Here is a 13,414-nt window from a genome sequence, read left to right as displayed (position 1 = left end):
AGTGTTTAGTGTCAGCACTATTTGTTATATAGCTTCACGTTCGTTTGTTGTTTTGCATAGTTTGTCAAGTGTTCTTCGTCTTCGTTTATTAAATATGTATTCATTTCACGCTGTGCCTTGGTCCTCCTCTCTTAAATGTTACGACGAACGTGACAACAAGACAGTAATCACTAGCATCACACATGTTCAGACTCACCTCAGCTGTGAGATATAGGGCAGACACTGAAGGAAACTCCTCACTTCACTCTCTTCATCTGACCAGCCCTTCAGCTGTACTGGTTTCTTCTCTGTTTGGAGTTTCAGCACCTCTAGGAGGAGGGAGGCCTTTCTCTCTGAGAGGCCGATGGACCAGACTGCAGGACTGGCTGACTGGTAAACTGGCTGTAATGCTGGAAGGACACTCCTGCCTGTTCGAGTCTCATAGTCCTTCAAATGTGAGTACAGATCCAGCAGGAAATCACTCTGTTTAGAAGTGTCTCCATTGGGAAAAGGAAAGGTGCTGTAAGTCCACACTGATGATACCAGCTTCAGTGTCTTCTCTCCTGTCTGCTCCTCCCACTCTGCTGCTTGAGACAGGAGATCCACCAGGAACTTGATCTGCTTTGAGGGATCAGACCTCCGTGGACAGAAACTGCAACAAGGACAGTAACAGCTGATTCAGACATGGATGAACACATGAAACCAGTCATAGTTAAACATATATGAAGTAGTTATACATTTACATAATGTGATTTGGTTATATGTTAAAGTATTTAATTTTAGAGACATTCACATGATTTATCTGTGACATTTAGTAATGTAACATTAGTTATGCCAGGAAATGGGCTGATAAATGTTCCCAGATTCACCAACATGTGTAGATTTATACGGAGCCTTCACCGTGTGCTGCCACTTTGTATCAGCAGTCAGAAAGGAGACTCTCTGGGGGGAAGATTGATAGTGGTGATGCTAAACAACTCTGGTTTATCTTCCCTCTCTCCACTCTTACTCTCTCTATTCCCTCTTTCTTCTCTCTCTCTTTCTCTCCCCTCTCTCTCTTTCTCTTCCCACTCACTCTCTCTCTTCCCTCTGTCTCTTCCCTCTGTCTCTTCCCTATCGCTCTTTCACTTTTCTCTTCCCTCTCTCTCTCTCTCTCTCCCTCCTCTATCTCTCTCTCTCGTCCCTCTCTCTCTCTCCCCCCGTATCTCTCCAGTGCTTTACACTGCAGCAGACTTTATTATTGTTTTCAATGCTCTTCCCTTTGAGGTTCAGCATCGGTGGACTATTATTGTCCTGTCAGACGTATTTGGGTTGACATTTTAGTTAAAGGGAGGTTTCTTGCCAGTTTATTGTGTCTTGTTATTTGAACTGTATTGATGTGGTACTAATGACATGTGGCCCAGAAGATTGTGGACATTTTAAGGCCTTTGTTTGTCTATGACCCCCCACCATTCATACCCTCTGCACTCCTCCACTGGGAGGTAATACAGATTACTGCAAATCCTCTCATGTTGATGACTGGGTTCTTTCTTGTAAATTGTTTCTATGAAGTTGCCGTTAAATTGCTCTGCCATCATTATTGTATGAGGTATTATTGGTGGGGTTACCACTGTGCTGTGATGGGTGTTTTATATGGTGTGTCTTATCTTTTCTCTCCACTGGCTATCTGGCTAACAGGCTACACTCTAGACAGTCTCTTCTGCTGATGTGTGTGTGTCTGGTAGTGGGTCTCTCTCTATCCTACTCTTTTCCTTTCTGCAGGGTTATTACCTGCCTGGCTGCCCCAACAAAATCTTTACCTTACCCCTCTCTAACAATACCGCTACAAGATTTACCAACACTTGAAGTTTCATATGTCAAATGTTTCTACAAGATAATAACCACTAGCATCACATGATCACTAACCACCACACATGTTCAGACTCACCTCAGCTGTGAGATGTAGGGCAGACACTGAAGGAAACTCCTCACTTCACTCTCTTCATCTGACCAGCCCTTCAGCTCTACTGGTTTCTTCTCTGGTTGGAGTTTCAGCATTTCTAGGAGGAGGGAGGCCTTTCTCTCTGAGAGGTCTATGGACCAGACTGCAGGAGCTGACTGGTAAACTGTCTGTAATGCTGGAAGGACACTCCTGCCTGTTTGAGTCTCATAGTCCTTCACATGTGAGCACAGATCCAGCAGGAAATCACTCTGTTTAGAAGTGTCTCCATTGGGAAAAGGAAAGGTGCTGTAAGTACACACTGATGATACCAGCTTCAGTGTCTTCTCTCCTGTCTGCTCCTCCCACTCTGCTGCTTGAGACAGGAGATCCACCAGGAACTTGATCTGCTTTGAGGGATCAGACCTCCGTGGACAGAAACTGCAACAAGGACAGTAACAGCTGATTCAGACATGGATGAACACATGAAACCAGTAATAACTATATATAGGAAGTAGTTATACATTTACATAATGTGCTTTGCTTATATGTTAAAGTATTTTTTATAGAGACGTTCACATTATCTATGTGTGACATTTAGTGATGCAACATTTGTTACGTCAGGAGATGGGCTGATAAGTGTTACCAGATTCACCAACATGTGTAGTTTTAAATGTCAAATGTTTCTACAAGATAATAACCACTAGCATCACATAATCACTAACCACCACACATGTTCAGACTCACCTCAGCTGTGAGATGTAGGACAGACACTGAAGGAAACTCCTCACTTCACTCTCTTCATCTGACCAGCCCTTCAGCTCTACTGGTTTCTTCTCTGGTTGGAGATTCAGCACTTCTAGAAGGAGGGAGGCCTTTCTCTTTCTGAGGTCTATGGACCAGACTGCAGGAGCTGACTGGTAAACTGGCTGTAATGCTGGAAGGACACTCCTGCCTTTTTGAGTCTCATAGTCCTTCACATGTGAGTAAAGATCCAGCAGGAAATCACATTTCTGATAGCAATATACTTCAGACAGTGACAGTTTCTCTACAGTTGTTTGTATGGTTATTCTCTCATGGAGAGCTGCTTGAAGACACAGATTCAGTAGGAATGTCTTCTCTCTCTTTCTCCTCTCTTCAGGGGATCTTGTCTGATCCTGTGGAGGAGTAAAACTGCAAGGACAATTTAACAACAAATAGATGAATATGTGAGAGATATGATATGCATTTCTGATGGTGACATTATGGTGGGTAAAATACAATGACTATCTTTCTAAACTCATCATCCACTTAAATTGTTCCGTATAATCCTGACCACAAAGTAAGATTGCATCTTTTTAAACAGTAGGTTCATGTTTAGTTTATTAAGTTACTGCAGAAAGCTACAAACTTCCTCTCTAAAGGGAAATACAGGGACAGACAACTACAATCCCTGAACTGTACTGATCCAACTCACCTCAGCTGTGAGATGTAGGACAGACACTGAAGGAAACTCCTCACTTCTCTCTCTTCATCATACCAGCCCTTCAGCTCTACTGGTTTCTTCTCTGGTTGGAGTTTCAGCACTTCTAGGAGGAGGGAGGCCTTTCTCTCTGAGAGGTCTATGGACCAGACTGCAGGAGCTGACTGGTAAACTGTCTGTAATGCTGGAAGGAAACTCCTGCCTGTTTGAATCTCATAGTCCTTCACATGTGAGTACAGATCCAGCAGGAAATCACTCTGTTTAGAATTGTCTCCATTGGGAAAAGGAAAGGTGCTGTAAGTACACACTGATGATACCAGCTTCAGTGTCTTCTCTCCTGTCTGCTCCTCCCACTCTGCTGCTTGAGACAGGAGATCCACCAGGAACTTGATCTGCTTTGAGGGATCAGACCTCCGTGGACAGAAACTGCAACAAGGACAGTAACAGCTGATTCAGACATGGATGAACACATGAAACCAGTCATAGTTAAAGATATATGAAGTAGTTATACATTTACATAATGTGCTTTGGTTATATGTAAAAGTATTTAATTGTAGAGACATTCACATGATTTATCTGTGACATTTAGTAATGTAACATTAGTTATGTCAGGAAATGGGCTGATAAATGATCCCAGATTCACCAACATGTGTAGTTTTATACGGAGCCTTCACCGTGTGCTGCCACTTTGCATCAGCAGTCAGAAAGGAGACTCTCTGGGGGGCAGTTTGATAGTGGTGATGCTGCAGATCTCTTGTTACTTTTCCCTCTTCCCTCTCGCTCTCCTCTCTCCTCTCTTCCCTCTCTATTCATTATTTTTATTCCCTCTCTTTTTATTCCCTCTCTCTCTCTCTCTCAATTCAATTCAATTCAAGGGGCGTTATTGTCATGGGAAACAGATTGCATTGTCTACCTCACATTGCCAAAGCAAGTGAGGTAGACAATATACAAAAGTGAAATAAACAAAAATTAACAGTAAACATTACATTACACTCATTACATTACACAGAATTAAGACATTACAAATGTCATATTATGTATATATGCAGTGTTGTAACAATGTACAAATAGTTAACCTCTTAGGAACTGCAAGCAAGTGCCTTAGAAATCTAGATCCACATAGAAATTGAAAAGAGAGTGACCTAAACATTTTTTTTGCCTGGGTGGTTTGTCCTCGGGGCTTCGCCTGCCAATTAATTTATGTTATACTCACAGACATAATGTTAACAGTTTTAGAAACTTTCGAGTGTTTTCTATCCAAATCTACCAATTATACGCATATACTAGCTTCTGGGCCTGAGTAGCAGGCAGTTTACTTTGGGCACACTTTTCATCCGGACGTGAAAATAGTGCCCCCTAGACTTAAGAAGTACAAAAGAGAAAATAAATAAGCATAAATATGGGTTGTGTTTAGAATGGTGTTTGTTCTTCACTGGTTGCCCTTTTCTCGTGGCAACAGGTCACAAATCTTGCTGCAGTGATGGCAGACTGTGGTATTTCACCCAGTAGATGTGGGAGTTTATCAAAATCGGGTTTGTTTTCGAAATCTTTGTGGATCTCTGTAATCTGAGGGAAATATGTGTCTCTAATATGGTCATACATTGGGCAGGAGGATAGGAAGTGCAGCTCAGTTTCCACCTCATTTCGTGGGCAGTGTGCACATAGCCTGTCTTCTCTTGAGAGCCAGGTCTGCCTACGGTGGCCTTTCTCAATAGCAAGGCTATGCTCAAAGAGTCTGTACATAGTGTCATGACTTTGCCCTCTTTGGGTACAGCGAGTATCATCCCCCTCTCTCTGTCTCCTACAACTAGGCTGCTGTGGTCAGAGAGGTCGTAGATTCCTGGAGATGATCTCCTCATGGCCACAGTATAGAGACAGAGTGAATTTTCATAGAGAACAAAGGAATTTCTTCCACCTCACAGAACTTGAGGTCCGAACAACAGTTATGTTCCGGAGAAGGTATAAAAGATCGGTGAAGAATCCAGCTGCGAACTGGTCCGGTTGGTACAACTTGGTGAAGCTCATGGGAGACGGTGCGGCTACATTACCATAACACTGTTTATATAATAGCCTCAGATATGAGGTTTACATCTAATTGTTGTATAAGATGAATGAGTGAGGATGATACTGTTTGTAAAATTGTGTAATGTGATTTTGGACTTTTTAATGAAGGGAACTCCAATTCCCTTTTGAGTTTAACTAAATCAGAGGACCGCCCATGAGCCCAGTTAGGGTCGGGCATCCTGGGACAGGCCCTTTTCTGCAATTCTGAATAAAACCCCACCTTGAGAATTCCTTAACAGACCATGTTTCTCTCCATTACGACAAAGGTTGCAGACCAGCTTACCTCGATAACGAGAGGGCCAAGGTTTGAGACCAGACTGCTGAATCTTTTAACCATACCACGTGGTTAAACTCTTAGACTATTGATACCAACAGAATAAGAACAAGTCTTTGATATTAATTACTAGTCTGCAACTAGAAATTCATTGAACGCGAAGAACGACTACCGCCGAAACATCTATCCATAGCGACATGAATGAATGTCACTCTGAATTATCCATTCTCACCACAACAGAGAGAGAGACGGACAATTCTACAAAAGAAACAAACTTTTCAGCAGAGATCCCGACGACACACTGAGTGTAAATATATATATTGAATGATTGCAATTATTCCCGAATGATTGAGCGTTCATGTGCAAAGGATTAATTGTTATAATTATCAACTGTGTGTTGTCTTATCTCAGTCGACCCCCACTTCCCTTTTGTACATCAAGCCGCCATGCCGGTTTTGCCCACTAGGGCACATTCCCCTATCATTTCTTGTAACCATATTTACTTTGTTTGTTTGTGTGTGCACTTCTGTGATGGTTTAGTTAGTTAATAAATAAATTATTTAAGAAAATTGATGTATGGATGACTCATAGTGAAGACTGGGTTCGTGCAGATAACCAACAATTTACGACGTTTGGAATGAGACTAACGTGAGGTAAAATGAATAAATAATTAATTCAGAAGACTATTTATCAGATATGAAAATATCTGTTAAGTTATATTAGGAAAATTATAACTTTGTAAATCTGAATATTTTCCTTGGTGCCCCGACATCCTAGTTAATTACATTTGCCTGATTAGTTAATCACGAAATGCTAATTACAGAGAATCTTTGATAAAAACTAAAAGTCTTCAGTTTTAATGATGCCAAAGACACAACAATAGTCAAAGCTTTCCTTAAGTTTGGGTCAGTCACAGTGGTCAGGCATTCTGCCACTGTGTACTCTCTGTTTAGGGTCAAATAGCATTCTAGTTTGCTCAGTTTTTGGTTAATTCGTTCCAATGTGTCAAATAATTATCTTTTTGTTTTCTCATGATTTGGTTGGGTCTAATTGTGTTGCTGTCCTGGGGCTCTGTGGAGTGTGTTTGTGAACAGAGCCCCAGGACCAGCTTGCTTAGGGGACTCTTCTCCAGGTTAATCTCTCTGCCGGTTATGGCTTCGTTGTGGAAGGTTTGGGAATCGCTTCCTTTTAGGTGGTTGTAGATTTTAACGTCTCTTTTCTGGATTTTGATAATTAGCGGGAATCGGCCTAATTCTGTTCTGCATGTATTATTTGGTGTTTTACGTTGTACAGGGAGGATATTTTGCAGAATTCTGCATGCAGTGTCTCAATATGGTATTTGTCCTATTTTGTGAATTATTGGTTGGTGAGCGGACCCCAGATCTCACAACCATAAAGGGCAATGGGTTCTATAACTGATTAAAGTATTTTTAGCCAGATCCTAATTGGTATGTTAAATTTTATGTTCCTTTTGATGGTATAGAATGCCATTCTTGCAAGCCTTGTCTTTCAGATCGTTCACAGCTTTGTGGAAGTTACCTGTGGCGCTGATGTTTAGGACGAGGTATGTATAGTTTTTTTGTGTGCTCTAGGGCAACGGTGTCTAGATGGAATTTGTATTTGTGGTCCTGGCGACTGGACCTTTTTTGGAACATCATTATTTTGGTCTTACTGAGATTTACTGTCAGGGCCCAGGTCTGTCAGGACCCAGGTCTGTCAGAATCTATGCAGAATATCTAGGTGCTGCTGTAGGCCGTCCTTGGTTGGTGACAGAAGCACCAGATCATCAGCAAACAGTAGACGTTTGACTTCAGATTCTAGTAGGGCGAGGCCGGGTCCTGCAGACTGTTCTAGTGCCCTCGCCAATTTGTTGATATACACTGCTCCAAAAAATAAAGGGAACACTTAAACAACACAATGTAACTCCAAGTCAATCACACTTCTGTGAAATCAAACTGTCCACTTAGGAAGCAACACTGATTGACAATAAATTTCACATGCTGTTGTGCAAATGGCATAGACAAAAGGTGGAAATTATAGGCAATTAGCAAGACACCCCCAAAAAAGGAGTGATTCTGCAGGTGGTGACCACAGACCACTTCTCAGTTCCTATGCTTCCTGGCTGATGTTTTGGTCACTTTTGAATGCTGGCGGTGCTCTCACTCTAGTGGTAGCATGAGACGGAGTCTACAACCCACACAAGTGGCTCAGGTAGTGCAGTTCATCCAGGATGGCACATCAATGCGAGCTGTGGCAAAAAGGTTTGCTGTATCTGTCAGCGTAGTGTCCAGAGCAAGGAGGCGCTACCAGGAGACAGGCCAGTACATCAGGAGACGTGGAGGAGGCCGTAGGAGGGCAACAACCCAGCAGCAGGACCGCTACCTCCGCCTTTGTGCAAGGAGGTGCACTGCCAGAGCCCTGCAAAATGACCTTCAGCAGGCCACAAATGATGCTCAGTGAGCAGAGCCCGCTGAGCATCTGGTACATGCCATTGGCTTGGGCTAGTATACGAGTGGGGGTTGGGCCTGTTTGCCCGCTCACTGCCTGGGCGTATGTGTGACTTCCATGTTGAGGCCCTCTTTGCAGGGGTGGGGTGCATGGGGTGGGCAGGAGGGGCATAGGTCTGATCTGAGGGGGCCTCAATGGGGTGTGGGCATGGTTGACTTGGGAGGGTGTTGATTGGTTGGGGTGAGGGTGTGGATGTGGCTGGTGGTGCTGTGGTCTGGATGTAAGTCCTCTTGGCGTGGGTCCTCTATGTGTAGGTCCAGGGGGGGGGGGGGGCGGGCCTGCAGGTCTGGGAGGGTGTCTCGCTGGTCTGGGAGGGGTGTCTATTGATCTGTTGCTCCTGTGTGAAGTGTTGGGGATACGTTTGAGAGCGATGTCCTTTAGAGTCCGGGCAAAGGTGGGCACTTCTGCCTTGTAGAGGTGGACCTGGTCATAGAGGCTGTTCAAGTCCAGGGTGAAGTGGTGGGCCAGGAAAACATTTGGTTTTGAGGCACAGTCACGGGAAATACTTGCGTTTACCCGCTGTATGGAAGTCGTTCCGTGGTAGCAGGGTGGTAGCGTCTCTCTCTCTCTCTCTCTCTCTCTCTCTCTCTCTCTCTCTCTCTCTCTCTCTCTCTCTCTCTCTCTCTCTCTCTCTCTCTCTCTCTCTCTCTCTCTCTCTCTCTCTCTCTCTCTCTCTCTCTCTCTCTCTCTCTCTCTCTCTCTCTCGCTACAAGATTTACCAACAATTGAAGTTTAAAATGTCAAATGTTTCTACAAGATAATAACCACTAGCATCACATGATCACTAACCACCACACATGTTCAGACTCACCTCAGCTGTGAGATGTAGGACAGACACTGAAGGAAACTCCTCACTTCACTCTCTTCATCTGAACAGCCCTTCAGCTCTACTGGTTTCTTCTCTGGTTGGAGTTTCAGCACTTCTAGGAGGAGGGAGGCCTTTCTCTCTGAGAGGTATATGGACCAGACTGCAGGAGATGACAGGTAAACTGGCTGTGATGCTGGAAGGACACTCCTGCCTGTTTGAGTCTCATAGTCCTTCACATGTGAGTACAGATCCAGCAGGAAATCACATTTCTGAAAGCGATATACTTTAGACAGTGACAACATTTTCTCTACAGTTGTTTGTATGGTTCCTCTCTCATGGAGAGCTGCTTGAAGACACAGATTCAGTAGGAATGTCTTCTCTCTCTTTCTCCTCTCTATATTATCCTTCAGTAGAGGAAATCTGAACAAACAGTTTAAAACACAGATGATATACAGGTGAGTGATGAGGACTGATATGAGTAACAGGGTTGGGGAACTGAAAACTAATAGCACCACATGACTCCATCTTTTAAAACAATACAACTATGAATTGGAATATTGTTCAATTTCAATTCCTTCTAAATTAGAGTTTCTACAGCATCTTCACATGTGCATGTATTAAAAAGATAAAGACAGTTTAAAACATAAATACTATCTACACCAGTTCAATGACATATGGACTCTTGTTGGATAAACTCACTCACCTCAGCTGTGAGATGTAGGGCAGACACTGAAGGAAACTCCTCACTTCACTCTCTTCATCTGACCAGCCCTTCAGCTCTACTGGTTTCTTCTCTGGTTGGAGTTTCAGCACTTCTAGGAGGAGGGAGGCCTTTCTCTCTGAGAGGTCTATGGACCAGACTGCAGGACTGGCTGACTGGTAAACTGGCTGTAATGCTGGAAGGACACTCCTGCCTGTTTGAGTCTCATAGTCCTTCACATGTGAGTACAGATCCAGCAGGAAATCACTCTGTTCAGAATTGTCTCCATTTGGAAAAGGAAAGGTGCTGTAAGTCCACACTGATGATACCAGCTTCAGTGTCTTCTCTCCTGTCTGCTCCTCCCACTCTGCTGCTTGAGACAGGAGATCCACCAGGAACTTGATCCGCTTTGAGGGATCAGACCTCCGTGGACAGAAACTGCAACAAGGACAGTAACAGCTGATTCAGACATGGATGAACACATGAAACCAGTCATAGTTAAAGATATATGAAGTAGTTATACATTTACATAATGTGCTTTGGTTATATGTTAAAGTGTTTAATTTTAGAGACATTCACATGATTTATCTGTGACATTTAGTAATGCAACATTAGTTATGTCAGGAAATGGGCTGATAAATGTTCCCAGATTCACCAACATGTGTAGTTTTATACGGAGCCTTCACCGTGTGCTGCCACTTTGCATCAGCAGTCAGAAAGGAGACTCTCTGGGGGGCAGTTTGATAGTGGTGATGCTAAACAACTTTGGTTTATATTCCCTCTCCCTCTCTCTCTCTCCCTCCTCTCTCTCGTCCCTCTCTGTCTCTCTCTCTCTCTCTCTCTCCCCCCGTATCTCTCCAGTGCTTTACACTGCAGCAGACTTTATTATTGGTTTCAATGCTCTTCTCTTTGAGGTTCAGCATCGGTGGACTATTATTGTCCTGTCAGACGTATTTGGGTTGACATTTTAGTTAAAGGGAGGTTTCTTGCCAGTTTATTGTGTCTTGTTATTTGAACTGTATGTCACGTTCCTGACCTGTTTTCCATTGTTTTTGTATGTGTTTAGTTGGTCAGGGCGTGAGTTGGGGTGGGCATTCTATGTTATGTGTTTCTATGTTGGGTTAAATGTGTTGCCTGATATGGTTCTCAATTAGAGGCAGGTGTTTGACGTTTCCTCTGATTGAGAACCATATTACAGTGTCTCCTGACCGCTCCTGTCTCAGCCTCCAGTATTTATGCTGCAGTAGTTTGTGTCGGGGGGCTAGGGTCAGTTGGTTATACCTGGAGTACTTCTCCTGTCTTATCCAGTGTCCTGTGTGAATTTAAGTATGCTTTCTCTAATTCTCTCGTTCTCTCTTTCTTTCTCTCTCTCTGAGAACCTGAGCCCTAGGACCATACGTCAGGACTACCGGGCATGATGACTCCTTGCTGTCCCCAGTCCGCCTGGCCTTGCTGCTATTCCAGTTTCAACTGTTCTGCCTGCGGTTACGGAACCCCTACCTGTCCCAGACCTGCTGTTTTCAACTCTTAATTATCGGCTATGAAAAGCCAACTGAAAATTATTCATGATTACTATTTGACCATGCTTGTCACTTATGAACATTTTTGAACATCTTGGCATAGTTCTGTTATAATCTCCACCCGGCACAGCCAGAAGAGGACTGGCCACCCCTCATAGCCTGGTTCCTCTCTAGGTTTCTTCCTAGGTTTTGGCCTTTCTAGGGAGTTTTTCCTAGCCACCGTGCTTCTACACCTGCATTCTAGCTGTTTGGGGTTTTAGGCTGGGTCTCTGTACAGCACTTCGAGATATTAGCTGATGTACGAAGGGCTATATAAAATAAACTTGATTGATTAAGGTAGGCTGGTTTCACTGTTTGTTTGTGGGTGATTGTTCCTGTGTCTGTGTATGTCGCACCACACGGGACTGTTTCGTTTGTTCGTTCGTTTGGCTAGTCTGTTCCTGTTTCATGCGTTCTTCGTGTTTATGTAAGTTCTTATGTTCAGGTCAGTCTACGTCGTTTGTTATTTTGTAATCAATTCAAGTGTTCTTCGTGTTTCGTCTTTATTTAAATAAATCAGTATGTCATCTTACAACGCTGCGTTTTGGTCCAACCCTTACTCCTTCTCCTCATTCGAGGAGGAGGCATTAGACAGCCGTTACACTGTACTGATGTGTTCTAATGACTTGTGGGACAGAAGATTTTGTACATTTTAAGGCCTTTGTTTGTCTATGACCCCCCACCATTCATACCCTCTGCACTCCTCCACTGGGAGGAAATACAGATTACTGCAAATCCTCTAATGTTGATGACTGGGTTCTTTCTCGTAAATAGTTTCTATGAAGTTGCCGTTAAATTGCTCTGCCATCATTATTGTATGAGGTATTATTGGTGGGGTTACCCCTGTGCTGTGATGGGTGTTTTATATGGTGTGTCTTATCTTTTCTCTCCACTGGCTATCTGGCTAACAGGCTACACTCTAGACAGGCTCTTCTGCTGATGTGTGTGTGTGTGTGGTAGTGGGTCTCTCTCTATCCTAGTCTTTTCCTTTCTGCAGGGTTAATACCTGCCTGGTGCCCCAACAAAATCTTTACCTTTACCCCTCTCTAACAATACAGCTACAAGATTTACCAACACTTGAAGTTTTATATGTCAAATGTTTCTACAAGATAATAACCACTAGCATCACATGATCACTAACCACCACACATGTTCAGACTCACCTCAGCTGTGAGATGTAGGACAGACACTGAAGGAAACTCCTCACTTCACTCTCTTCATCTGACCAGCCCTTCAGCTCTACTGGTTTCTTCTCTGGTTGGAGTTTCAGCACTTCTAGGAGGAGGGAGGCCTTTCTCTCTGAGAGGTCTATGGACCAGACTGCAGGACTGGCTGACTGGTAAACTGGCTGTAATGCTGGAAAGACACTCCTGCCTGTTTGAGTCTCATAGTCCTTCACATGTGAGTACAGATCCAGCAGGAAATCACATTTCTGAAAGCGATATACTTTAGACAGTGACAACACTTTCTCTACAGTTGTTTGTATGGATCCTTTCTCATGGAGAGCTGCTTGAAGACACAGATTCAGTAGGAATGTCTTCTCTCTCTTTCTCCTCTCTATATTATCCTTCAGTGGAAGACATCTGAACAAAGCGTTTAAAACACAGATGATATGCAGGTGAGTGATGAGGACTGATATGAGTAACAGGGTTGGGGAACTGAAAACTAATAGCACCATATGACTCCATCTTTTAAAACAAAACAACTATGAATTGGAATATTGTTCATTTTCAAAACCTACTGAATTAGAGTTTCTACAGCATCTTCATATGTGCATGTTTTAAAGAGATAAAGACAGTTTAAAACATAAATACTATCTACACCAGTTCAATGACATATGGACTCTTGTTGGATAAACTCACTCACCTCAGCTGTGAGATGTAGGGCAGACACTGAAGGAAACTCCTCACTTCACTCTCTTCATCTGACCAGCCCTTCAGCTCTACTGGTTTCTTCTCTGGTTGGAGTTTCAGCACTTCTAGGAGGAGGGAGGCCTTTCTCTCTGAGAGGTCTATGGACCAGACTGCAGGAGCTGACTGGTAAACTGGCTGTAATGCTGGAAGGACACTCCTGCCTGTTTGAGTCTCATAGTCCTTCACATGTGAGTACAGATCCAGCAGGAAATCACATTTCTGAAAGCGA

The 13,414-nt window shown here is 43.4% G+C and overlaps 1 protein-coding gene across 1 annotated transcript; it reads right to left on the bottom strand.

Moving 5' to 3' along the window:
- Positions 1-3,349: 3,349 nt before the first annotated feature.
- Positions 3,350-13,035, bottom strand: LOC120042757. The gene is made up of 4 exons (XM_038987558.1): positions 13,031-13,035; positions 12,436-12,855; positions 9,717-10,151; positions 3,350-3,785 (listed from the first exon to the last, which is right to left on the bottom strand). Exons 1-4 carry the CDS (start codon positions 13,033-13,035, stop codon positions 3,350-3,352), a joined length of 1,296 nt encoding a protein of 431 aa, XP_038843486.1.
- Between the last annotated feature and the right edge of the window lie 379 nt (positions 13,036-13,414).

Source organism: Salvelinus namaycush, unplaced genomic scaffold (assembly GCF_016432855.1).
Source record: "Salvelinus namaycush isolate Seneca unplaced genomic scaffold, SaNama_1.0 Scaffold77, whole genome shotgun sequence".
In the NCBI taxonomy this organism is placed as follows: Eukaryota; Metazoa; Chordata; class Actinopteri; order Salmoniformes; family Salmonidae; genus Salvelinus; species Salvelinus namaycush.
Note: the sequence above shows the minus strand (reverse complement) of the source record. Positions and strands in the feature narration are given on the sequence as shown.